Source organism: Mandrillus leucophaeus, unplaced genomic scaffold, assembly GCF_000951045.1.
Source record: "Mandrillus leucophaeus isolate KB7577 unplaced genomic scaffold, Mleu.le_1.0 Scaffold67, whole genome shotgun sequence".
NCBI classification, from domain to species: domain Eukaryota; kingdom Metazoa; phylum Chordata; class Mammalia; order Primates; family Cercopithecidae; genus Mandrillus; species Mandrillus leucophaeus.
Window position 1 is genome coordinate 4,111,639 of NW_012107252.1, and position 26,529 is coordinate 4,138,167.

Sequence of the window (26,529 nt, forward strand, 5' to 3'; positions counted from 1 at the left end):
GTCCCCATCTATAAGATTATGGTGAAATTGGGATAACACCCATCTCATAAGGTTATGGGTAAAATTAAATGGAAAAAAAAATGTATCTCAAATGACCAAAGCAGCACCTGACACAAAGTAAACTCTCAACCAATAGCAGCAGTAATTAGTGACGTGGTAGTAACAAGGAGAAAATCGTATGCCCACAGTAGTTAAATGACCCATGGCTAAACAGGGATGGTCAGCAGAGGTACCTTGCCATCAGTCGCCTGACCTCCTAGCCCTGGAGTGCCTAAGCATCCCTCCCAAGACTCTGAAGAGGAGGCTGCTTAAGGCTACCCACATTCTCCCAAATGCTCAAATCCGACAGAGGCCTTTCAGTCCCCATTGTATGTTTCTCCCTGGCAGCATCTGGAATCCCACACTCGTAAAATATCTTGCAGCCCAGTCTCTTCAAGTCAGTAACATGAAAAAAAGGGGCTGTTCTACAGCCTGGACAACATAGTGAGACCCCATCTCTAAAAAAGAAAAAAAAAGTGGTCAGGCACAGTGGCTCACGTCTGTTATCCCAAGACTTTCGGAGGCCGAGGTGGGCAGATGATGAAGTCAGGAGTTTGAGACCAGCCTGACCAACATGATGAAACCCCGTCTCTACTAGAAATAGAAAAATTAGCCAGGTGTAGTGGCACATGCCTGTAATCCCAGATACTTGGGAGGCTGAGGCAGGAGAATTGCTTGAACCCGGGAGGCAGAGGTTGTAGTGAGCCGAGATCACGCCATCCTGGGTGACAGAGCAAGACTCCATTTCAAAAAAAAAAAAAAAAAGAAGAAGAAGAAAAAAATACTAGCTTGGCGTCGTGGTGGTGCATGCCTGCAGTCCCAGCTACTTGGGAGGCTGGAGGCAGGATGATTACTTGAGCCCAAGAGGTGAGGCTGCAGTGAGCTATGACTGCACCACTGCACTCCAGCCTGGGTGACAGAGCAAGACATTTAATCTAAAATCAGGTGGGGAGGGGAACAGTTCTGGATTTAAAAGAGCCTTAAGAAGAAACAAAATAACTACATGCAATGTATGATCTTAGATTGGATCCTGGTTTGGGCACATCCACTGTAAAGGATGCTTTAGGGACAATTAGGGAATCTGAATATGGACTGGAAACTACATGAGATGAAACAAGAAGGTGGAGATCATGATCTGAAAAAAGCAGGATACAAAGCAGTACATTCAATAGGTCTCATGTAGGTAAAGAAAATATATACTCCCCAAAAAAAGCTGGAAGGATATACACTAAGTATAAATAGAGATCATCTCTAGGTGCTGGAACATGGTGTTTTCATTTTGTTTTGTTTTGCTTGTTTTGTTTGAGACAGGGTCTCACTCTGTCACCCAGGCTGGAGTCCAGTGGCACAATCACAGCTCACTGCAGCCTCAACTTTCCAGGCTCAGGTGATCCTCCCACCTCACACTGCCGAGTAGTTAAGACTACAGACATGCACCACTGTGCCTGGCTAATTTTTTTAATTTTTTTGTGGAGATCAGGTTTCACCATGCTGCCCAGGCTGGTCTCAAACTCCTGGGCTCAAGTGATCCTCCTGTCTCAGCCTCCCAAAGTGCTGGGATTACAGGCATGAGTCACAGCATCCACCCTGTTTTCTTTTAAATAATAAAATATTAGAGTTTTGGATTGGACTTTTTTTTTCTCTACATTCATCCTGTCCTCCCTATTGGAAAGTCTTCCTTTCCAAGACTACCCCTCCCCCAACCCTGCAACCTCAACACCTCTGCCTTCTCTGGGATCTTACTCCATCTACTTTCTCCCTCGTGCCTTCTGCCCAAATAGCATCTTTACTCCCGCCCTGTACAATGGCCCATTTCCCAAAGGCTCTTTCTGCAGATTCTGTCACACCTTCCTGGGTTTTCAGATCCATCTCTACCCACTCCTCCTTTCCTCATAGGACCCTCTTCATCTTCCACTCCATTAAGTTTGGGTTCCTCAGGACTGTCCTAGGTCCCTCTTCTGTCCCTCTACACACTCCCTGGGGGATCTCATCCACTCCAGAGCCTATGGATTCTCTTCTAGTGTTCCTGTCTCAAAAAACACACTCCCCTCTACCCAGGAGGTACCCAGCCAGAAACCTGGCGAACCTGGGAATCTCCCTATCCCTGTGCCCATGCCCAGTCTCTCATTAAATTACCATTCTACCTCCTGACAAGCTCCTCAGTCCATCACTTTACCTCTACTGACGCTCCCAGCTCCAAGGTCCTGACTACCCTCTGTCCCTGGATCATGGCAAGCCCCTCTGAACTCATTTCTGGCTTCCAGCTCCGGCCCTCCAATCTCCCCGCTACTCTGCAGCAAGGGACTTGGTTTGTTTTGAGACAGGGTCTCGCTTTGTTGACCAGGCTGGAGTGCAGTGGTGCGATTTTGGCTCACTGCAACCTCCACCTCCCGGGTTCAAGCGATCCCTACCACCTCAGCCTCCCTGGTAGCTGGGACTACAGGTGTGCGCCACCATGCCCGGCTAATTTTTGTATTTTTAGTAGAGACGGGGTTTCACCATGTTGGCCAGGCTGGTCTCTAACTCCTAACTTCAAGTGATCTGCCTGCCTCGGCCTTCCAAAGTGCTGGGATTACAGACGTGAGCCACTGCGCCAGGCCAAGAGGGACTTTCTGATTCACGAATCTAACATCACATCCCTGCTTAAATCCCCTAAGGACCCCCTCCAAGCCCCACCTCTTGCCGGGTACCTGTCCCTTCGTTCTTCATCCCAGCCACACTTGACTATCCCTGGTCCCCTGCCTGCCCTCAGGGATCTCAGGCTAATAAAGAAGCCAGACAAGCCGAGCCCAGTGAGCAGAACGCAGAAGCAGCTGACACTGCCCGCAGAGTGAGGCTGTCTGTAAAAGGCAACACCAGAGCTCCAGCCTCGGAGCTGGGGAGAGGCTTCAAGCCCAGAACTACATTTTCCCCCAATCCCTCTGCCATTCCAGGGCCACCACACACCTCGGGCAGGTGGGATGTGGATGTGAGTGAGTGGAGGGATGCCGAGAGGAAGGGGGCTCAGCTGGCCTTTCTCCCAGGTGCCCCCCACTGCTCAGTCCAGGGCTTCCAGCTGGCAGTCGGAGCTGTCTGTATGGGTACCCCAGCAGGAGGCTGTTTTGGGGAGAGCTCTGGGGAGGGGAGGGTGGAGTTGGAGGCCCAAGATGTGAGAGAGGCTTCCAAAATATAACCAGGTCCTGCTAAGGCCCTCTGCAGTTACCACAGTCTCTATATGCAACTCTTGGTTGGATGAGAAGCAGCATCATCTCTTTTCCAAGAGGCCCTACTAGTCTGGGAATGTGAAAGGTGCCATGGGCAGTCACAAGACAGAAACTCACCTGGTGGGAAAGGAGGAGGTCCTGGGAGTACAAGCTATGCCCAGATACCCAGTCCCAGCTCCTGCTGCCCGCAGAGGCACTGACCAGTTAACAGGGACGGGAGCCTGGGCCAACTCCACAACTGTGAGGCACATCAAGTGTGGGCTGCCCACTGTGGGATGCAGGGAGGAAGGAAGGGGAAGCCATCAGGAGACCAAAGGGGTCACACCAGGCCACAGAGCTGGCAGCCAAGTGGGGATAATCCCACCAAGTCCCTATAACCCCATGGCCTTCCTCACAGTTTTTGTTTGTTTGTTTGTTTGTTTTGAGACGGAGTCTCTGTCGCCCAGGCTGGACTGCAATGGCACAATCTCTGCTCACTGCAACCTCCACCTCCCAGGCTCAAGTGATTCTCCTGCCTCAGCCTCCCAAGTAGCTGGGATTACAGGCATGCACCACCATGCCAGCTAATTTTTATATTTTTAGTAGAGACGGGGTTTCACCATGTTGGCCAAGCTGGCCTTGATCTCCACAGGCTGTTCTTAAAGCCATTCCCAGGCCTGCCTCAAAGGTGGTCAGCCCTCACGGCAGCTCAGGGGTGAGGGCACCAGAGTACTCACCCTTTTGTGGTAGATGGCGCTGTACTTGGCAAGGTTCTTGTCCTTGCAGCCACCCCAGCCCAAGAGAATCACCACAGGCTGCCGAGCTTCTGCCTCCTTCCCACCTGGGCTGGGGATGTTCTCTGAAACACAGATGTGGACTGTCAACACCAGAGCTGGGGTGGGGGCAGGGGTGACTGCCCAATCCAGAGCTAGCAGCACTCTGGCTGCTGCAGGCAGGGAACCAATGGGTGCCAGGCCCAGGCATCCTGCCAGCACGTATGCACCAGCTCCCACCCCATGCTGCTCCAGCTCCTTTCTGTCGGCCTCTCAGGAGGCACCGTGGGGTCACCGGACAAACCAACACAAGAGCACCTTTCTTTAGAGACTCGAAGACAGCCCAAGTGAGGAAAGTAAATACCTTCTCCATGCCCTTTCACCTTCTGATCCAGGGCTCAGCGAACTACAACCCCAGGGTCAAACTGAGCCTACTGTCTATTTTTGTATGGCCTGCGAGCTAAAATAATTTTCACATTTTTAAATGGTTAAAAAAATCAAAAGAATATTTTGTGACACGTGAAAATTATATGGAATTTAAATTTCAGTGTCCACAAATAAAGTTTTATTGAAACATGCCACACTCATTATTTACTTAGGGTCTATGGCTACTTTTACGCTAGGAGCAGCAGAGTGGAGTAGTTTCAACAAGATCAGGTGACTCGCACAGCCTAAAATATTGACTGGCCCTTTACAGAAAAAGTTTGCCAGCCCCTGTTCTAATTCCATGAGCAGATGGAAGAAGAGGGTCTTTTTTGAGATGGAGTCTTGCTCTGTCACCCAGGCTGGACGGCAGTGGCACAATCTCAGTTCAGGGCAACCTCCATCTCCTGGGTTAAAGCAATTCTCCTGCCTCAGCCTCCTGAGTAGCTGGGATTACAGGCGCCCACCACCACGTGCAGCTTTTTTTTTTTTTTTATAGTAGAGGAGTTTTGCCATGTTGGCCAGGCTGGTCTTGAACTCCTGACCTCAAGTGATTTGCCCACCTCAGCCTCCTGGGAAGAAGAAGGTCTTAAAAGGAGAAATGGATGGGACAGTGCAGGCAGGGACATGAGTTTGACTGACTCTGACCTGTACCAAGCCATCTACCCTGTCCTGCCAGAGAATAATAACAGCCTATATTTATTGAGGTTTAACCCTTATAACAATACTCTAAGGAAGGTCCTCTTATTACAGATGAAGAAACTGAGGCAGAGTGAGGTTAAGGTACTTGTCTAAGCAAAGTGTAGGGCTGGGAATCTGGTCCCTGCTCCCCACCTTAAACTACTCCAGCACCATCTGTGCTGCCACCCCATCCACAGCTGGTGATATGCTAAGAGGCACAAGCCAGCCGCCACCACCACCAGGGCTGCCTTTAACGAAGCCTCCCTGCAACCTTGTCAAACAGACCTCATCTCATTTCCCCTGCAAAGTGAATACCCACCCCCTCAGGGGGACTTCTGTACAAGGACCGTCTGTAGCCAGTTAATCTGCCCTCCCAAAAGGGCCGGCATGTACCCTTCCAAGGACCAAGCCACTTGGCTATGCTCAGCTGCCACCCTGAAATTTATGGATGCCGGTGGTGACCTGGCAACAGTAAATTTCAAGGCTAGTTAAGAGGATGGTAAATATAAATCACTAACCTTTGGACAAAAGGAAGACAACAATTTCCTGTGGAAATTAATGTGATTGAAAAGTTCAATGTTCCTGCTCTCTAGTGGTGGTGACTCCGGCCTTCGGAGATTAACTGCCCGCAGCGGTGGGGGTCCCAGGCCTGGTTGCAACTCAGCCTGGAGCAGAAGCTGCCAAAGCCTCAGTCCCCTGCTGACACCTGCCAGCCCTCCCGGCCTCCATGGTTGCTGGCTCGGCCTCTGATGAGGGACAGTCCCACAGGTCTATCTCAAGCAGCTCCAAATATTCTCACTACTTTTCTCAGCCTAGTGTCCCCATCTTCTGCCAGATGGCTCTTCACCTGCACTGGCCTTTCTGGTGGAAAGGCCCTGGGCCTCAGTGGGGTCCCAGCCCAACCTTGCTGGGTATGACTCTGCCCACGAGGCTCGGGCTGCGGCGGCCTCAGGGAGGGTAATCAGCAGCTACCGTTTGAACCTGCTTTTCCATTTCCGAGCCCCAGTAACTCGATTTCCAAGACCCTGTTCTGGGAGGCTCCCTTACCTCTGCAGCTCTCTGAGAACAGGTTCCCGTTCCCCTGCCTACAGGGTTTCTCCCACGTGCCACCACCGAGACACCAGCAAAGGGCTTTGGGATTTATCGCCAGTACAGAGAAAGCAACCAAAGGAGGTCACATCCCCTGGTGGCCACGGGATGTCAAGGCCAGCCCCCACCAGCAGAGATGGTGTACTCCCAATTGCCAGAGGTTCAAACAGCTGCTGCTGGGCTTCCCAACTGCCCCTCCTCCTGAGGCTGGGATTTGTAACTCCGTTTTGCTGGCAACCTTGGCTTTACCAACTCAGGCAGGAATGACTCTTCATCCTCCATGAAGGTGAAGAAACCCTCGGAATACTGGCACCCTGGACAGACTGCCTACTCCCATAGCCCAAGCTTTCTGTAATATTCTTTATTGATTTCTTTATTTTTGGAGACATGGTCTCGCTTTGTTGCCCAAGCTGGAGTGCAGTGGCACAATCACAGCTCACTGCAGCCTCACTCTCCTTGGGCTCAAGCGATCCTTCTACCTCTGCCTTCTGGGTAGCTGGGACCACAGACACGCGCCACCATGCCCAGCTCATTTAAAAACGCTTTTGTTGTTGTTGTTTGAGAAGGAGTTTCACTCTGTTGCCCAGGCTGGAGTGAGTGGCGTGATCTTGGCTCACTGCAACCTCCACCCCCTGGGTTCAAGCGATTCCCCTGCCTCAGCCTCCTGAGTAGCTGGGATTATAGGCGCCCACTACACCTTGCTAATTTTTTTATTTTCAGTAGCGACGGGGTTTCACCACATTGACCAGCCTGGTCTCAAACACCTGAGCTCAGGCAATCCACCCGCCTCAGCCTCCCAAAGTGCTAGATTACAGGCGTGAGCCACCGTGCCTGGTCAAAAGTAATTGCTGTCGCTATTGTTATTTACTGCCACATCAGGATCATGATTCTTCCACTCTCTTGTACAAACTCCTCCCCTTTTTTTACTTATTCTACTGGCGATATCACCCTCTTCCCATCCTGCTGCTGACATCTCCAGGCCTCTGGCAGCTAACTTTGAGGCACTGAAAACTTTGGCCCCTGGCTGGATCTCCCACTCTATTCAGACTTAACAGAATCCTGTACAACCAATCAAATATACCTTGTTCCTAAACCATTACAAACTTCTCCAGCAAAAAGTGCTAACACACACAGCATGATATGTCAGGCACTATTCTAAGCATTTTACATATCAACTCATTTATTATTCACAACACACCTGTAATCCCAGCACTTTGGGAGGCCAAAGCAGGCAGATCACTTGAGTCCAAGAGTTCAAGACCAGGTTAGGCAACATGGCGAAACCTCATCTCTACAAAAATTAGCTTGGCAAGGTGGCACATGCCTGTAGCCCCAGCTCCTCAGGGTGCTGAGGCAGGAGGATAGCTGAAGCCCAGGATATCAAGGCTGCAGTGAACCAAGATCATGCCACTGTACTCCAGCCTGGGTGACAGAATGAGACCCTATTATGAAGGAAAAAAAAAAAAAAAAAAGGCCAGGTGCAGTGGCTCATACCTGTAATCCCAGCAATTTGGCAGGCCAAGGCAGGCTGATCACCTGAGGTCAGGAGTTCGAGACCAGCCTGACCAACATGGACAAACCTAATCTCTACTAAAAATACAAAAATTAGCCAGGCGTGGCAGCGCATGCCTGTAGTCCCAGCTACTCTGGAGGCTGAGGCAGGAGAATCACTTGAACCCGGTTGGGGGGAGGTTGCAGTGAGCCGAGATCACACCATTGCACTCCAGCCTGGGCAACAAGAGCAAAACTCCATCTTTAAAAACAAAAACAAAAACAAAAAAAATTGCAATACTCTTATGAGCAAGAATTCTCATTTTATAGACAAAAACCTGAGGCACATAGGAAACGGCTTGCTCAAGGTCACATAACTAACAAGCAGTGAAGCTGAAATCCAAACCCAGGTGGTCTGACTCTAAAGACCAGCTTGTATCCGCTACCCTAGCCAGCCCTTTAGCTAACAAAACCATCTCCATCACCTCAGCTCCAAACCTGCATACACGGCTGCCTCCTGTACATCAAGAGACCCCATAATGACCTCATCTGCCTGCTTCTCCCAGCCACAACTTCAATATATGCTGCATCATTTGGTCTTGCAACCACCCTAGGAGTTAGCTACTATTACTATCCCCATTTTACAGTTGAGAAAACTAAAACACAGAGAGGGGAAGTCCCTTTCCCCCAAAAGCACACAGCCAGGAAGCAGCAGAGCCAGCGCCCACTCTCCAGAACCAGCGTGCTCTGCCGCCTCCACCACCGCGACCTTGTGCGTGCTCTCTGCTCTCCAGCCCACAATGCTGATGCTCCGTGTTCATGCTGTGCTAATGCCCATTCCACCTACAGAGTCAGCTCACTGCTTACTTCCAGGAAGCCTTCCTTGATGCCCTCCCCAACCCCTTCTCACCACCCCCCACCCCAAACCATCAGACTGAGAGAGCTGCCCCTCCTCTGTACTGTCACAGCACCCACCACCACACCAGTACACTTAACACACGCTGCACTGACAGTGTTCATCAGGAACAGGTGGAAGGCTACCATAAAATTCAACGCAAGAGATGCCGAAGGCCTGAACCAGAGCAGTGGAGAGACAGATAGGGAGGGGTAGAAATGACAGGGAGAAAACAGTCACAAGAAGTCTCAAAAACATGCAATCTTTGCCGGCACGGTGGCACAAGCCTATAATCCCAGCACTTTGGGAGGCTGAGGCAGGCGGATCACCTGAGGTCAGGAGTTCGGGACCAGCCTGACCAACATGGGGAAATCCCGTCTCTACTAAATACAAAAAATTAGATGGGCGTGGTGGCGAGCGCCTGTAATCCCAGCTACTCGGGAGGCTGAGGCAGAGAATCACTTGAACCCAGGAGGCGGAGGTTGCAGTGAGCAGAGATTGTGCCACTGCACTCCAGCCAGGGCAACAACAGCAAAACTCCATCTCAGAAAAAAAAAAAAAAAACCATGCAATCTTGGTAATTCCACTTATAAGAAAGAAAAATGTTAAATCATAGAGAAGTATTCAATAATACATTAAGCAGATCACAGATATAAATGTAAGAGCTGAAACTACAAAACCATTAGAAGAGAACATAGGAGTAAATCTTTGGATTAGGTAGCAGTTTCATAGACATGCCACCAAAAGTATAAGGAACAAACAAACAAAAGAGATAAATTGAGACTTCATCAAAATAAAAACTTTTTACTTCAAAGGACATAATCCAAAAAAAAGTGAAAAAAAGAAAAATCCCACAGCATGGAGAAAGTATTTGCAAATCATGTATCTTATAAGGAAGTAATATCCAGAACACAGAGAAAACTCTTAAAACTCAACAGCAAAAAGTAAACCCAACTCAAAAATGGGCAAAGGACCTGAATATATTACGCAGGTCTTTCTCCAAAGAAGATTTACAAGTGGCCAATAAGCACACGAAAAGATGCTCCACATCATAGCCATTAGGGAAACCAAAATCAAAACCACTATGAGGTATCTCTTTATACCCAGGATGGCTATAATTAAAAAGTCAGATAATAAACAAGTGTTGGTTGTGGATGAAACCAGGACCCTCACACACTGCTGGTGGAAATGCATAATGGTGCAGCCACTTTGGAAAACAGTATGGCAGATCCTTAAAAAAATTAAATGTGGAGTTACCACATGCCTCCACAATTTCACTCCTAGGGATATATCTAAGAGAACTAAAAATATACATCCACATGAAAACTTGCCCATGAATGTTCCTAGCAGTCATAATAACCAAAAGGTGGAAACATTTCTCCTATCATCTGTGAATAGATAAACAAAATGTGATACATCCATACAATTAAATACTATTCAGTCATAAAAAGGAATGAAGTACTAATACATGTGACAGCATGCATGAACCTTGAAAACATCATTCTAAGTGAAAGAAGTCAGATACAAAGGGCCACATATTATATGACTTCATTTATATAAAATATCAAGAATAGGCAAATCCATAGAGAATGAAAGATTAGTGGTTGCCAAGGGGGAGGAGGGAATGGACAGTGACTACTAACAGGAATGGGGTTTCTTTTTCAGATGATGAAAATGTTTTGGAATTAGATGGCAGTGATACTCTTAAAATTCTGTGAATATTCCAAAAGCCAGTGAATTGTACTTTTTTTTTTTTTTTTTTTGAGACAGGGTCTCGCTCTGTCACCCAGGCTGGAGTGCAGCAGTAAGATCATGGCTTACTACAGCCTCAACCTCCCAGGCTCAAGCGATCCTCCCACCACAGCCTCCTGAGTGGTAAGACTACAGGCACATAGTACCACGCCTGGCTAATTTTTTATTTTTTGTAGAGACAGGGTCTTACTATGCTGCCCACGCTGGTCTTGAACTCCTGGGCTCAAGCAATCCTCCCACCTTAGCCTCCCAAAGTACTGGGATTACAGGCATGAGCCACTGCGCCTGGCCAGAAGTGCACATTTTTAAAGGGTGGATTTTATGGTATATAAATTATTTCTCAATAATGCTATTATTTTTAAAAATAATAGTAATACATTAAATGAAAACACAAGTTATAAAGCAATATCATAACAGAATACCCCTATACACACACATACTACACAAACACACACTTTTTTTGTTGTTTTTGACAGTCTCACTCTGTCACCCAGGTTGGAGTGCAGTGGTGCGATCATGGCTCACTACAACCTCCGTCGTCCGGGTTCAAGCGATTCTCCTGCCTCAGCCTCCCTAGTAGCTGGGATTACAGGCGCCCACCATCACACCTGGCTAATTTCTGTAGTTTTAGTAGAAACAGGGTTTCACCATGTTGGCCAGGCTGGTCTCGAACTCCTGACTTCAGGTGATCCGCCTACCTTGGCCTCCCAAAGTGCTGGAATTACAGGCGTGAGTCACCGCGCCCAGCCACATATTTTTTTATGCATAGAAAAAAATACATCAAATATTAATAGCAATTATTTCTGGGATTAGAGGCAATTTCTTTTTCATGATTTTTTTCCTGTTTTCCAAAATCAGTATGTGTAACTTCTGCAATGAGAGTTAAAATATTATCTCAAACAACAGGGCAGGTGGTCCAGCAGAGTCAAAAGCAGTTGGGAAGTCAAAAAGGCCAGGGATGCCCAGCAGCCCCTCAGCAATGCGGAAGGATTCTTTTCAACCCTCGCACTTCTCGAGTACCCCACAAAACAATTTAATCTCACAAGCTCCCTGTCCTCTAGAATTTCTCAACAAATAACACTGACACAGATAGTGTAAGAATTACAAATACATATATTGTACAACAGTTCAAGTCATAAAACTCAAGCACAAATTAGATTGTGTATATCCCAGGGGCACATGGGGAAGACAAAGGAAAGGGCTGATAAGGCTTAAGGGTCTGCTGCACAACATGTACTTTTTATTTGGAAGCCGGAATGAAAATAGAAACTATGTTATCTTTTCAAAATGCAAAAAAGCCGGGCACCGTGGCTCACGCCTGCAATGCCAGCACTTTGGGAGGCCGAGGCGGGCGGATCACGAGGTCAGGAGACCATCCTGGCGAACACTGTGAAATCCCGTCTCTACCAAAAATACAAAAAATTAGCCAGGCGAGGTGGCGGGCGCCTGTAGTCCCAGCTACTCCGGAGGCTGAGGCAGGAGAATGGCGTGAACTCGGGAGGCGGAGCTTGCAGTGAGCTGAGACTACGCCACTGCACTCCAGCCTGGGCGACAGAACAAGATTCCCTCTCAAAAATAAAATAAAAATAAAAATAAAATAAAATGCAAAAAATTAAAAGATTCTTAATTTTCTCTACTGGGTATTTCTCTACCCAGAAATACTTTCTAGTGTCTCACACTTCCTATATTTAAACCAAATTTTTTTTCTTCTTTGAGACAAGGTCTTTCTGTGTTGCCCAGGCTGGAGGGCAATGACACAGTCATGGCTCACTGCAGCCTCAACCTTTCAGGCTCAGGTAATCCTCTTACCTCAGCCTCCCAAGTAGCTGGGACTATAGGCAAGCACCACCATGCTCAGCTAATTTTTGTATTATTTTGCAGAGACAGGGTTTGGCCATGTTGCCCGGGCTGGTCTTAAACTCTCGGGCTCAAGCAATCCACCCTCCTCGGCCTCCCAAAGTGTTTGGAATTACAGGCGTGAGCCACTGCACCCAGTCAAATTACTTTATTTTTTATTTATTTTTTAAAAGAAGAGCAGAGCAGAGTAGCATAGTATCTAAGAGTACATACTGTACAAAATCATATCTCAGTTCAAATCTCTGCCTCTGCCACTTAATAACTATGACACGGACCTTAATCAAGTTCTCTAAGCGTCAATTTCCTTATCTGTGAAATGGGGATAATGATACAAAGAATTAAATAAGATAATAGCTATAGAGGGCTTAGCATGGTGCCTGGCAGAAGGAAAGAGTTCCATAAATTGAAATTAGTATTACTTCACAAGTAATGCATACTCACTGTAGAAAAAGTAGAAAATGAGTATCTAATAAAATTGGAATCATATTGTTTGTAATCTGCTTTCTTCTGTTCGGCAATATATTGTGAACATTTTTCCCTGTCAGTTTATATATTTCTACACCATTACTTTTAGTGGCTTCAGAGAGGCTATAGAATGTTTCATAATTTATGGTGACCAAATCTCCCATTATTGGATATGATGCTGTTTCCAATTTTTTGCTGTTATAAAAATACTTTAATGGACACTCCTTTCTTTGTGCATGTCCCTAATTGTTTCCTAGAAATGGCATCATATTCAGGCAGCCCCTCCTAATGGCAACTGAAATCTCGACAGGCACAAGCCCTGGAGTAAGGCTCTTAAGCTGAGATCTGGAATTACTTTGGGCAAGACACTTTACCTCCCCATAAGCGTCTGTTCTTCATCTGTAAAACAGGATTAAGGGTTCTCCCTACTTCACAAGGTGGTTGTGAGGATTAATAAAATAATGAAAGGAGCTCCTGGTGGGCCTGGCATGTGGATAGAACATGGTTAACAGCGTAAGTACCACAGACACTCAAAGAGAAAGAGGCCTGCGAAGAGGCCTGGATCTCAAATCCAGGGTCTAGTACAGCACTGGCACCTGGCATAGAGCAGACACTTGGAAACCAAGACACTTGGTTCTTTTTTTTTTTGAGACAAAGTTTTGCTCTTGTTGCCCAGGCTGGAGTGCAATGGCACAATCTTGGCTCACCACAACCTCCGCCTCCCGGGTTCAAGCGATTCTCCTGCCTCAGCCTCCTGAGTAGCTGGGATTACAGGTACGCACCACCACACTTGGCTAATTTTGTATTTTTAGTAGAGACGGGGTTTCTCCATATGGGTCAGGCTGGTCTCCAACTCCTGATCTCAAGTGATCCGCCCACCTCGGCCTCCCAAGGTGCTGGGATTACAGGCGTGATCCACCACGCCTGGCCAGAAAGTGTTCTTATCTAGAGGTGAAAGAAAAGAGATAATGATTCCAAAAATAAACACAACTCCTCTGTATTTTAAAAAAAAAAAAAAAAAAAAAAAAAAAAGGCCTTTGGGGTCCTTGCAGACAAGCCAAGGATCAAATCCCAAATGACTTTGCCTGCGTCTTTGACGTCTGTCCGTCATGACAGTTCTTCAGGTTTTCATCTCATTCTCCACCCATAAAAGCACAGCGCAGCCTCCTGCCAGGCCCCTTTTCCCTCCAGCCACTTGCTGTCCCCCCTCAGGGCTTTACTTCTGGACTTTCTCCCATCTAAGTTCCAAGCAGACCTAACACTGCTTAGCTTCTGGATCAGCATGTTCAAGGTGGTATGGCCGTGGACTTGACTTCGGCACTTTCTGCTGCTCACCGGGGGTCTGTGAGCCCTCCTGAAGCTTCAGGTCCAGCTTGGGCTGCTCTTCTGCAGGAAGCCTCCCCAGCACAGGGCCCACCATGGTGGTCCAGACCCTTTAGCACTGTTTCTTGGGTGCCCGTGACGACTTCCTGAGGGTTAAGATGATGTCTATATTTCTTTGATCTCAGTCAGTGGTGAGCAAAAAAGGCACACAGTAAAACCTGGGGAGCAAAAGTCCCCTCACGTCCACTCTCTGTGATCCCCTTAAGACCTTCTGTTTAAAAGCAAAATGTTTGTCCCAGGCCCAGGCCCCAGCCCCATTAATTCTATGAATGAATTATGTTTTTATGTTTACTGAACATGAGAGTCACATGGTGCCTTTAGAAGGCTGCCGGCCTACGAGCAAGTCACAGAGGGGATCTAGGTGGGACTTGGCTGACCATTCTCTGGATGGGAGGAGGGGTGGCACGGCCTGGGCCTGGGATGTCAGAGCAGCTCTGGCTTGGGCCTACGGTGCTGCCAAGTGATTCCATTCAGCTCACTTGGCACCTCATCCCTCCCAGGCCCCGGTGACAGTGAGTGAAGCCATCAAAAACACGACAACAGGAAAATATAGTGCTTATGGGAGCCCCAGGAGAGACCCTTTCCAAATGAAATGAAGTAAGAGAGGGTATTGAGAGAGTGAGGGGATCACTGGCCTGGGAAAAAGAGAGGGAAGACAGATTCTGGGTCAAAGCACCAGCTTTAGCAAAGGCCTGGGCAGACGACCATCAGCATGGGCAGCCATAGGTACTGGCTGGTAGGATTCCCAGCAGGAGGATTTTGGGCTGCCAAGCCTGACCTACAAGACCCAGGGCTCTGAATGACCCCAGATCTGCAGCTGCCTTCCAGCTAGCTAATGTGCCAGCATCAGCTTCTCTGTCAGCTCACAGCAGTGATGGGCTCTGTGGTTTTGATTTTCAAATACAGGGGAAAAGTAATTTCAGGCCAGGTGCAGTGGCTCATATCTGTAATCGTAGCACTTTGGGAGGCTGCGATAGGAGGACTGCTTGAGCCCAGGAGTTTCAAACCGGTCTGGGCAACCTAGTAAGACTCTGTCTCCATATATGAAAATGAAAAATTTTTTTAAACTGAAAAAAAAAAAAGTTTTTAAAGGCTGGGCACAGTGGCTCACGCCTGTAATCCCAGCACTTTGGGAGGCTGAGGCGGGTGGATCACCTGAGGTCAGGAGTTCAAGACCAGCCTAACCAATATGGTGAAACCCCTGTCTCTACTAAAATTACAAAAAGTAGCCAGGCGGGGTGGCGTGTGCCTGTAGTCCCAGCTACTTGGGAGGCTGAGACAGGAGAATTGCTTGAACCTGGGAGGCAGAGGTTGCAGTGAGCTGAGATCGCGCCACTGCACTCCAGCCTGGGTGACAGAGGGAGACTCATCTCAAAAACAAAAAAAGTTTTTAAAAAGTAATTTCAGAAACGAAATATGACTGTCCTACACACTTCTCCACCATTAAACAGTAATTGCAAAAGACAGACGATCTCTGGGCTCCAAAAGACTGTCACTCTGTGAGGCCATGTTGGCCTGGAGGGAAGCTCTACAGATAGGAAGCAAACGGATTCAGGGGACCACAGTGTCGTGATCTTCTGAGGGGTTTGACAACCTCTAGCTCACCTCTGGAGCATGCACTGTGAGAGGCAAGGACGATGAATTAAAGCCAGTCAGGAGGAGCAATATGGAGAAGAAACAACTGAAGGCCTTGGAAGTGTTTCTCTTGGAGGAAATGTGAAGGCACAAAGCCATCCTCTTGAAGAGAGGAAGTGAGATTCCTTGCTCTGTATCGTTCCCACCACAATGCTCTAGCCCTGCAGTCAGCACATCATTTTGAAACCACCTGCTTATAAATTCACTCCACTCCCCAAAACCTCAGCTCCTTGGGCGTGCGAGCCACTTCTGAGGCGCCAACAACAATCCCACGGCCAGGACACAGCAAATGCTGAACTGAGAGCGGAAATGACAGGAAGGCCTACTGTGGCTGAAGAAAGGGAAGTGCTTTCTAACAATCCCAGCTGCCTCCAACAGGCTACGATGTTTGGGCAGAAGCATCCCCTCAGGGAACGATCGGCTAGCAGTGGAATGCACTCATGCCAACAGAGGGATGCAGGACAAAACAGTCCCTGAGATTTCTTCCAGTTCTAAGACCCAGCCTCCTGGAACAGCAAAGGGAGACATAGGATCGCGCCACTGCACTCCGACCTGGGTGACAGGGCAGACTCCATCTCTTAAAAAAAAAAAAAGAAAGGGGGACGGAGGGGAAACCATAGAGGAAACAATGCAGTGGCAGCACCCACACTGTACCAGGGACACACATCCAAACGCTACCTCATAACCCTTGCAATCCCACGAGGAGGCAGGCACTAGTGCTGTTCCCATTTCACGGTGGAGGAATCTGAGGCTCGAGGAGGTTCAGTAACTTGCCAAAGACACATAACTAGTAGGACGTGGAGCTGAAATGCGAACCAGGACCACCAGGCTGCCCTCCTGGCTGTGCAGAAGGCAGCTCCAGCCCTTCGCTGCCGAAAGTGCTCCAAAGGAAATAATATTAACTGACTTCATGGCTTGTTGATGCCAAAACATGTCCGAAGTATTTTTACATCTATAAACCCAAAAGTGCTAAGCCAACAGCTCCAGCTCTAGGGGAAAACAGCTGGTCTGGGGCCATCTGTTCTGTGGGAGCCTAAGGGCTGCCCTCTCCTAGATTCTAACCAAAGAACATGAGATGCTACAGGAGGGGTCTGGGAAGGTCTGAAGGAGTTAAATTTTATGGAGAGCAGAGCATAAGATCAAACCTTTGCATTAGGAAGATCACTGTGGTAGCAATTTAAGAGGCTGGGCTGCAGGCAGACAGGAGGCGTGAAGGCGATGCTGGACTAATGCAAGTGAGGGATACGCTGGCCTCAGGCTGATCATACTTTAAGGCCCTTCTGCCAGAATTCCCAGAGCGACCAAACTTTCCACTCTCTGGGCCCCTATCTACTCACACTGTCATGGACGCGGGCCTGCTGTCAAGCCTACTAATTTTGTGGAGCCTCCTACATGTCTTTCTTTAACGTAAGGAGAGAAACAATGCTGATGGTAAATGCCAATTACTGAACTCACTCCATGCCAGGCCCTTTACACAATCTCCAGATGGCCCCAACAGCCCTGTGAGGAAGGTTACTATCCCTATCCCTGTTTTGCAGAGGAGGAAACTGAAGTTTAGAGAAGGTAGCTTACCAAAGGTCATCCAGCTCCTAAAGAAAGGAGTCAGGATTTCTATCGAGTTCTACCTGACGGCAGAGACTGCACTGTTAACCACTGCAAAGAAGAGTGGAGAGGGACGGCTAAGGGTTCTGAGTCCCGGGCTTCTGCGAGGACCGGTGACCCCGCGAGGCTCCCCTTCCACGCCTTCGGGAAAATAATAAGTGATACCCCCAGCCACAACCGCCGAAGAAAGGCTAGATGTGGGAAGCCCAATCCCAAACAAAGGAATCAGGAGGGATCCAGCTTTCGGCAGCCTTCAGCTATGATAAGCGATTAAAGGGTATGGACCTGAGCACTCCGGACAGGAAAGACAAAAAAAAGGGGTCCCAGGCGAGCAGCTGACTCGGGGCAGAGGCGGGGCTCGCCAGGGAGGAACACTCTGGGGCGGGGCTTACGAGGGGCGGGGCTCTCTGAGCCTCTCTAAGTCTAGGACCTGCCGGACCCTATGAGGGGGCGGCCCGCGGGAGGGCGGGGCCGCATGAGGGGCGGGGCTACAGCTGCGCTCGCAACCCACGGATTCATGAGGTCACCTCCCCGCGCCCGGACCCAACCCTCATTCCATACTCTGGCTCCAGCAGGGTTGATCTGGGATCTCGATGGTGTAATCCAGCTCTGCCGAGGCCATGGTGAAGGCGCCGGCCCCGAGCACGGGCCTCCAGCCGGAACTCTAGCTTGCGCACCCTTGCCTCACCCGGGCGCCTCCTGGGCGCCGCCCAATCACCACACACCTCCCCCGACACGGCCCAATCCCTGCGCCGCGCTCTGTGACCTCCCGCCTTAGCAACCACCAAGTCTCTTCCAGAGCCTCTCGCCTCACCCCACTAGCTCGGCCCTAGCAACCGTGCCCCGCCCCTGTTACTGGCCCGCAGCCATTGGCTAACTCGCTTGATCTGGATCAGGTATTGGTCAGCCGGGGCGCCGGTCAGGAAAAGTCCGCACCCTCTTATGTAGGTGAGAGGAGGCTGGAGACTTCCTGTATTCTGGGAATGGGCAGGGTCGCTCGTCCGAACAGAGTCCTATCCTACGCGGCGGAAGCGTGTGCCCTTTGACTTGCATCGTCTAGCTACCTCTGCCATCCTCTACCAGCCGCAGCTCCGAGGGCTGGAGGTAGAAAAACGTACAAAACGGCCTAGGGGGCGCGTGCCGACCCAACCTCCACCCAGTGGGGTCGAGGCATATTCTGGATGGATGGATGGATGGAGGGATGGATGGATGGATGGGTGGGAGGCAGTCTTCAGTTGATGACTTCAGAGAATGCCCTGTTGATAGGATCCACCGAGGAGCTGGGAGTGCAACTTTCTTGCATTTATCTATATTTACATACTGTGTGCCAGTATATTTACATACTATGTGCCAGAGACTGGGTGGGCTAAATAAGGTTCCTTAGGCCCTAGTGAGGATCAAGCTTTGGCCCTCTCTCTCCCATGTCTTAACGGGAGAGGGAGAGAAACCATGCACGAAGCAACTCTGATTCTGCATGTGAGATAAATACTACAGAAGAGTAAGGATTTGAGGAGCTCATAATCAGAGAAGGGGCATTTCTGGCAGTGTGATTGGCTCTTGAGCTGGGTCTTGAAAGACTTTTGGAGATAGGGAGGGGGAAAGACTCTGTATGCCAGGCGCGGTGGCTCAAACTCGTAATCCCAGCACTTTGGAAGCCCAAGACAGGAGAATGGTTTGAAGGAGTTCAAGACCAGCCTGGGCAACATAGTGAGACCTTCATCTCTACAAAATAAAAATTTTTTAAATTAGCCAGGCATGGTAGCTCATGCCTGAAGTCCCAGCTACTTGGAAAGCTGAGGTGGGAGGATCACTTGAGTCGGGGAGGTCAAAGCTGCAGTGAGCCATGATTGTGCCACTGCACACCTGCTTGGGTGACAGAGTGAGACCCTGTCTCAAAAAACAAAACAAAGAGTCCGGTGTGGTGGCTCACGCCTGTAATCCCAGCGCTTTGGGAGGCTGAGGTGGGCAGATCACTTCAGGTCAGGAGTTCAAGACCAGCCTGGCCAACATGGCAAAACTCCATCTCTACTAAAAATACAAAAATTAGCCAGGCATGGTGGTGGGCACCTGTAATACCAGCTACTTGGGAGGCTGAGGCAGGAGAATGGCTTGAACCCAGGAGATAGAGGTGGCAGTGAGCCGAGATTGCGCCACTGCACTCCAGCCTGGGTGACAGAGTGAGACTCCATCTCAAAAACAAAAAAAGACTCCCTTCAGGAGCTCGAAGAGGTGAATGTGCCAGAAATTACATGAAGCATACCCTAGCCAGGCTAGAGACTCATGTGAGGGGAACCTTGGAAAAATAGACCCAGATCCTGGAGAGTCTTTGATGCCAAGCTCAGCTTTGTGCTTACAGGTAGATCTTGCTGATGGTAAAAATTTTCCAATGCATTTTACACCCATGAGCACAAGGGCTTAGACTTTATCATTAAGACAGCAGGGAGTCATTGTAGGGCTTTAAGCAGGGGAGTAACAATCAGATTTGTGTCTAGAAAGATTAGTGCAGGGGGCCAGGCAAGGTGGCTCATGCCTGCAATCCCACCACTTTGGGAGGCCAAGGCAGGCAGATCACCTGAGGTCAGGAGTTTGAGACCAGCCTGGCCAACATGGCAAACCCTCGTCTCTACTGAAAATACAAAAATTACCTGGACATGGTGGCGGGTGCCTGTAATCCCAGCTACTCGGGAGGCTGAAGCAGGAGAATCGCTTGAATCCGGGAGGCGGTGGTTGCAGTGAGCCAAAATCGCACCACTGCGCACCAGCCTGGGCAACAGACCGAGACTCCCTCTCAAAAAAAAAAAAGATTAGTGCAAGAACTGGACTGGGGATTGGGAGAAGGAGGGAGACCAGTTAGGAGGTTGTTTCAGTAGTGGGGAAGGATTATGGTAGCATAAAGCATGGAGTGGCAGCTGAAATGGAAAGGGCAGAATGAATTCCTTAGACACCTACAGCAAGAAAAAACTGGACTTGGTTACTGATTGGGTATGGGGAAGTAAGGGAGATGAAGGATGACTTCTAGATTCCTGGTTTGGGCAAACAGGAAGGAGAGGAAGCAAGGTTTTTAGGAGAGGGTCAGCTCTGGGCATGGTGAGCTTGAGGTGCCAATGGAACATCCAAGTGGAGGTATCCAGAAGGCCATTGGATATGCCTAACTGGAGTTCGCCAGATAAGTCTAACTCTAAGTTGCAATGTGGGAGTCTTTGGGGCCTTATAGATGCCAGCCACACCAATAGATTTGTTGAACTTGCCCAGGGAGTAAGTGTAGAGTCGGAAGAGACCTAGGACAGAACCCTGAGAAACACCCAAGTTTTCAGGGTCTGGCAAAGGAAGAGGAACCTGCAAAGGTAATCAAGATGAAGTGTCCAAAATGGTAAGAAGATCAGTAGTAGAATGTGGTGTTTCAGAAGCCAAGGAAGGAAAATGTTGAAGGCTTATGACTAATCAAGTAAAATGAGGCCTGAAAGAATCCACTGGATGTAGAAACAAGGAAGTTGTTGGTGACCTTTGCAAGTACAGTTTCAGTGGAGTGATGGGAGCAGAGGTCAAATTACAGCGGTTTGAGAAGCAGATGGGATTGAGGAAGTGAAGATTCATGTAAGATACATTTTCAGAAAGCTTGGCTATTTAGAAGAAAAAAGAAGGCAATAGCCAGAAGGAAACGCAGGTTTTTATTTGGATGGGAGAAACGTTGGTATAGATCCAGCAAAGAGGGGAAAAGGTAAAATTATAAGGGAAAGAAGATAACTGAGAATGGTGCCCCTGAAAAAAAGGCTTCACCAAAGTGTTGGTGAAGAAATTCACTTAGAAGGGTGGAGGAATATTTGTTTTGTGGCAGAAAGGAAGCATTATGTTGAGGTTAATTGGTAGGTTTAGTGACAGGAAGTTGAGGGAATTCTTCTTTGATGGTTTCCATTTTCTCTGTCATATAAGAACATGATATCAGCCAGTGAGAGTGGGATTGCAGATAGTGTGCGAGATTGAAAAGAGCAGAGAAAGATTGAAATATCAGCAGTGGAGAGTGGCAGTGAGATGACTAAGGTAGCAAACAGATTTCTGGGCAGTTATGATGGCCCTGTTGAGGTTAGTGACCGTCAATTTTCAAGAGCAGCGGTCTGCAAGGTTGTGTAATATGCATTTTTCCCTCAACAACATTCAGCCACCTAGTGGTGGGTACAGAGAGATTAGTTTAATTGATCTAGGTTTGAGTTTTACCGGGCGGATAGATGGAAGGACAAAGGACAAGGAAGTTGAAGATTGTGGCAAAACAGTGATTGAAATGAAGGACCTTAGTATCTAAACTGGATAGGAGAGTGAAAAAGAATGTATGGACTAGAGGTCCCAGTGAAGTCAGAGAATCCGTATCTGAGATTATTGAATGAGAAAGTTGTGATCAGAAAGTGGAAGAATGAAGTTTGAGTAGTTTCCGGTGATGACAAGGTCCAGGGTGTGGCCGTGGGAGTCAGGGGCCAAAGTGGAGTACAGGAGACACTCAGGATGCTGACGTGGCCACTGAACTCCCCCTGGATGATAGGAAGACTTGAGGGGAGGGAAGGGAAGAGGATGCCTGTGAGCTAGGTACCAGTCTTTGATGGGTAGAGCAAGTTTTTCTGGAGTCTCTAGGTGACAGCATGAGGAGGGGCAAAGGCTGAGACAGCTAAATGGTATGACCCTTGAAGTAGTAAGGGCTTTTACAAGAAGGAGGTGGAATAAGGAACTGAGTTGGGCTTTGGCAAGGAGACATGAGGCCCCCTCCTAACCGTGAAATCCTGGGGGTGTAAGAGTCTAAACAGCTTCTACCAGGAGGGCCTTGCAGAAGGAGAGCCCTGGGGTAGAGCCAGCTTTGGATGCAGGCTGGAGGTGGGCGGGTGACTGGAGAGGCTGAGAATGGAGGAGACTTAGCTGATTGGGAAGAAGGGTTTTCAAGAGCAGAGTAAAAAGGTTGGGAAGGGAAGGAAGGCTGGGAAATGGGTCAAGGAAGATGAAGCATAGAGCAGTGAAGGGGCGAGGAGAGTGTGGTTGACCTCGCCAGTTACATGTTGTGGAGAGAGGATGAGAGATGATGAAGGTCCTTGGAGCGGGGTTGGAGGCAGAAGTGAGTCTGGGGAGAAGAAGAGTGGGGGCTGTGGGTAGGGATGAAGCAAGTAGGGAGAAGATGAAGGCAGAGGATTTCATAGGAAGGAGATGGGGGAAAGGAGTTCCTGTGGGGAGAGGATGGAGAAAATGGACAGATGTGGGGAAAATATGGGGGCAGATTGGAGTCTACCAGGAAGTGATGGGTAGCAGGGGTAGGGGTGTCTGTCAGGGTATGAGTGGGGAGCAGAAGAGGGTCCGTGAGAAGGAAGTGACAAATTGAAGTGCATATGCCCCTGGGAGAGAAGTAAGGACACCTTGTTTGGAAGTTTGAGGAGATAATGTTTCTCTCTCCCTGTCTATGAATGGAGAACTAAGAGTGAGGAGTCAGGGATGGGAGCCTAAGGAGAAGGCCTGTCTCATTCTGCATGTGAAACCTACAGGAATAGGAGACAGTGACTCGCTTGTTGTCTCTAAGGCCATTTGGGGACAGTGAGCCAGGCTGGCAACCCATGCCTTGGAGGCCTCTTGCGTTCAGAAGGTGTCTTTTGATTTCAGGGGGTTGGGGAAGCCCTCTGGGAAATTTTATTTAGAAACAAGACCTATTGACCTCTTGATTTTTAATACCTCCCCTTCGCTTGTTGCTAAGGACCTTTGGCTTAGCGTGAGAGCTGGGGCTTTTGAGATTGTGTGATTTTAGTTTCCTTGCATGAAGAAGAACCATTTGGCCACTATAGAAATGATTTATGGATGAGTCCAGATTTATTAATCACCTCTGAAGATGGAGAGGAAATTAAAAACAAAGAGTCCAGTCTGGGCTGAAGACAAAGTAGGTCTGTCATCCTTGCAGAAGACGTTGCCAAGGTTAGAAGGCCACGAACAAACCAATTTGGACCGAGGTTCCTAATCTGGATTTTTAATTTTGCGTGCTTGATTTTTCGCACCATTTTCTCTCCGAGGTAAAATAATGACTATTTTAATTGGCTGCCACTTACAGAGAGATCCCAATAAGCATGATGGCATACATATATTTTTCTCTGGCATTCCATGTGTGCTCCAGTTCTTATGACCAAGCTGGTGAAGCTGACTTTTACTGCATGCTGCATGCCATGATCAGTTGACTATAAATTAAATCCTCTTTTCCAAAAGCCATTTTCCATTAGTGCTAATTTGTTTGCTTCTCATTTCCACTGATCATTAGAGTCTCTGGTTGTGAGCACCAAATTGGAAATAATTTCTTTGACATTTCAAAAAAATTTCTCCCCTCCTTGAATGCCATTTGGCTGCAGCTAAATAACATTACGGTTTGCAGAAGAACAGTTCACTGCAATTACAATTTAACTGACCGTTCATGGCACTGAATCCCTGTCCTTAGTGTCCAAAGATGACACCGCTGCTGACACTGCTATTTCCTGTCATAGCTGTAAAACACCTCATAGACTTTGCACTGGCCTTCTTGGATGGAGATTCTGCCACTCCGCACATGGCAGCTTTGGGAAGTTGGTAGTTTTATGGACCTGCATATCATGGACATTCAGATCTAACCATCTCAACAGGAGCTGGCTGATTTCTTCACACATTCACTCAGTGAGCCTTTATTCAACATCTATTTTGTGCCAAGCATTATGCCAGGCCCTAAGGACACAGAGACAGGGAAGACCAACTCCTGCCCTTGAGGAACTCACACTCTAGTGGGAAGGATGGGTAAGTTTTACAGCATAGTAGAGGAAGAGGTGGCATGGATGGGACCAGAACTGCAAACCCCAAAGGAACCTGGCCATTCCGATGGCAGAGCAACACTGAGATGCAGAGGGCCCTGGAAGGGCCTGGGGAGTTGAGAGTGCAAGGTTGTTGTAATGTGGAAATGACTAGAGATGAAGTCAGACTGGGCCCAAGTTTGTTTGTTTGTTTGTTGTTTTGAGACAGAGTCTCACTCTGTCACCCAGGCTGGAGGTCAATGGCACGGTCTCGGCTCACTGCAACCTTAGCCTCCCAGGTTCAAGTGATTGTCACGCCTCAGCCTCCCGAGTAGCTGGGACTACAGGTGCATGCCACCACACCTGGCTCATTTTCATATTTTTAGTAGAGTTGGGGTTTCACTATGTTGGCCAGGCTGGTCTTGAACTCCTGACCTCATGATCCACCCACTTCAGCCTCCTAAAGTGCTGGGATTATCGGCGTGAGCCACAGCACCCAGCTGGGGCCAAGTTTTGAACGGCCCTGAGTGTCATATTGAGTTTAGACTTTATCTAGTAGGCCACAGTGAGCTAATGGAGAAATTTGGGAGTGAAGCAAGTAGGAAGGGTAGAAGCTTAAGGAAAAAGTAGTTAGGGGATGGCTTTGTATATTTATTTGGGTTGGTGGGAATTGAGCAAGTGTTTAAGAGGAATCAGGGAAGATGGGAAGATTGAAGATGGGGCAGAATCTAGCGCGCACGGAGAGGGTGGGTGCTGATATGATGATGTTAAGAGGAGAGGGTTGTGCTTGTTGGCCCCTATATTGTCTGTGAAGTTGGAAGCAAAGTTATCCAGGCATCCTCCTTGATTCCTCCCGTCTTTCATCTGCCACAGCCAGTCAGTCACCAGGTCCTGTTTGTTCAAACTGTGTGACGTTTCTACTTCTGTCCAGCCCTAATATCATCAGCATCTTTGGCAAGGCCATAGGAATGACTTCCTAACTGGTGCCCCCCTCCAGCTTGCCCCCTTCCGATCCCCTTTCTACACTACAGTCAAGATATTTGTAAAACAAAGTCTTTTCTTGTCCCTCTCGCTTTAACGCTTCAGGACCTGTTCATTGCCCTCAGGGTGGAGTGTGAACCTTGCAGCCAGCATATGAGGCCCTTCGTTCTCTGGCCTCTGCCTGATTTTCCAGCCTCACCTCCTGCTGCTTCCATCTTCACACTGTGCTCCAGCTATTCTGAGCAATCTCAATAATAAAAATAAGAGCTAAGTTTTACTGAGGGTTTTTGACACGTTAGATAGTTTATTGACCGTTATGAAACATTACTACCTCTTCACAATTAAGGAAACCGAAACCTAAAGAGGTTAAGTAATTTGCCCAAGGTCACATAGCCAGGAAGTGGAAGATCACCCAAAACCACAGTCTGTGTTCCTAACCACTGTCTCTACTGCCTCCCACTTGCAATTCTTTATGTCCTACACTCCCACCTCTGAGCCATTGCAGATTTGATTCCCTCTACCTAAAAGACACTTTCCTCACCTCTTCCATAGCTGCAGATTGCTTTTCAGCCTGGATGACGTCTCCTCTGGAAAGCCCTTCACTGCAGCCAGCACCCAAACCAAAGCCAGGTTAGGTGTCCCTCTCTCTCATTCTAGCGTGTCTTGTACCTACTCCATCACAGCACTTGCCACGCTATTGGAATTGAAATCACCTCTTTACAAGGCTCTATGCCACCCTCAAACTGTACTTGCGGGCAGGGACTGTGTCTTTTTTACATTTATCCCCAAAGGCCTAGGATAAGGCGTGGGACATACTTGTCACTATTTGTTGAAGTTAGTGAGGTTGGAGGTGGGGCAGAGGGATTCCTAGTCATGTCTGAATGTCTTAATGAGGCAACTTACTGAGGACTTTCAATATAATGTGACAATATAATGTGACACCGGAGACTCAAATAATGCAGGGAGGTAGCAGCCAGAGACTTAGGCAAACCAAAAGAAGATGCCATGATAAAGAGGTGTCAAGCAAGAAAGCATTTTGAGTAAGAGGAATGGTCAATGATATTAGCTGTTGCAGTAAGAGGGACAAATGAGCAAAGTACTAAGACATCCTCACTGAACTGGGCAATTCAGAGGTTACCGGAGACGTTGGCTAAAGTGATGGAAGGGAGGTGGCGGGGTAGAAGCCCAGCTGTGATGGGTTGAGGAGAGAATGGTCAGTGGGGAAACAGAAAAGAGTATGAACACTGTTTTTCAGAAGCTTTGCTGTGAAGTCAGAAAACCAGAGAGATGATGAAGAGAATGTGAGGTTGAGGTTTTTGTCTTCGTTTTTGCTTATTTTTGTTTAAAGATAGGCAAAACTTAGGCCAGGCACAGTGGGTGGTTCACGCCTATAATCCCAGAATCCCAGCACTTTGGGAGGCCAGGGTGGGAGGATTGCTTGAGGCTAGAGGTTCCAAACCAGCCTGGGCAACATAGTGAGGCTCCGTTTCTTTTTTCTTTTTTTTTTTTTTTTT

At 48.3% G+C, this 26,529-nt stretch overlaps 2 protein-coding genes across 6 annotated transcripts in view; one reads left to right on the forward strand and one right to left on the reverse strand.

The window, feature by feature from the left end:
• TMEM53 (transmembrane protein 53) overlaps positions 1–18,105 on the reverse strand; it is a 21,008-nt gene extending 2,903 nt beyond the window's left edge. For 2 of the 5 annotated variants that reach the window (XM_012001850.1, XM_012001849.1), the window contains exons 1-2: positions 17,829–17,983; positions 3,959–4,080 (exon numbers count right to left, since the gene is read on the reverse strand). In XM_012001850.1, the coding sequence (XP_011857240.1) occupies positions 3,959–4,080; positions 17,829–17,889 (183 nt within the window). In that variant the 5' untranslated portion in view covers positions 17,890–17,983. Of the gene's footprint in view, positions 1–3,958; positions 4,081–17,237; positions 17,618–17,828 lie in introns of those variants that run through there. The other 3 variants (XM_012001848.1, XM_012001851.1, XM_012001852.1) reach the window with 3 other exon arrangements.
• Positions 18,106–18,219: 114 nt separating this feature from the next.
• The window catches only part of LOC105555127 (chromosome unknown open reading frame, human C1orf228), a 64,464-nt gene continuing 56,154 nt past the window's right edge, over positions 18,220–26,529 (forward strand). The window contains exon 1 of the mRNA XM_012001918.1: positions 18,220–18,371. The gene's annotated coding sequence lies outside the window, so the exon portion shown is untranslated. The remainder of the gene's footprint in view (positions 18,372–26,529) is intronic.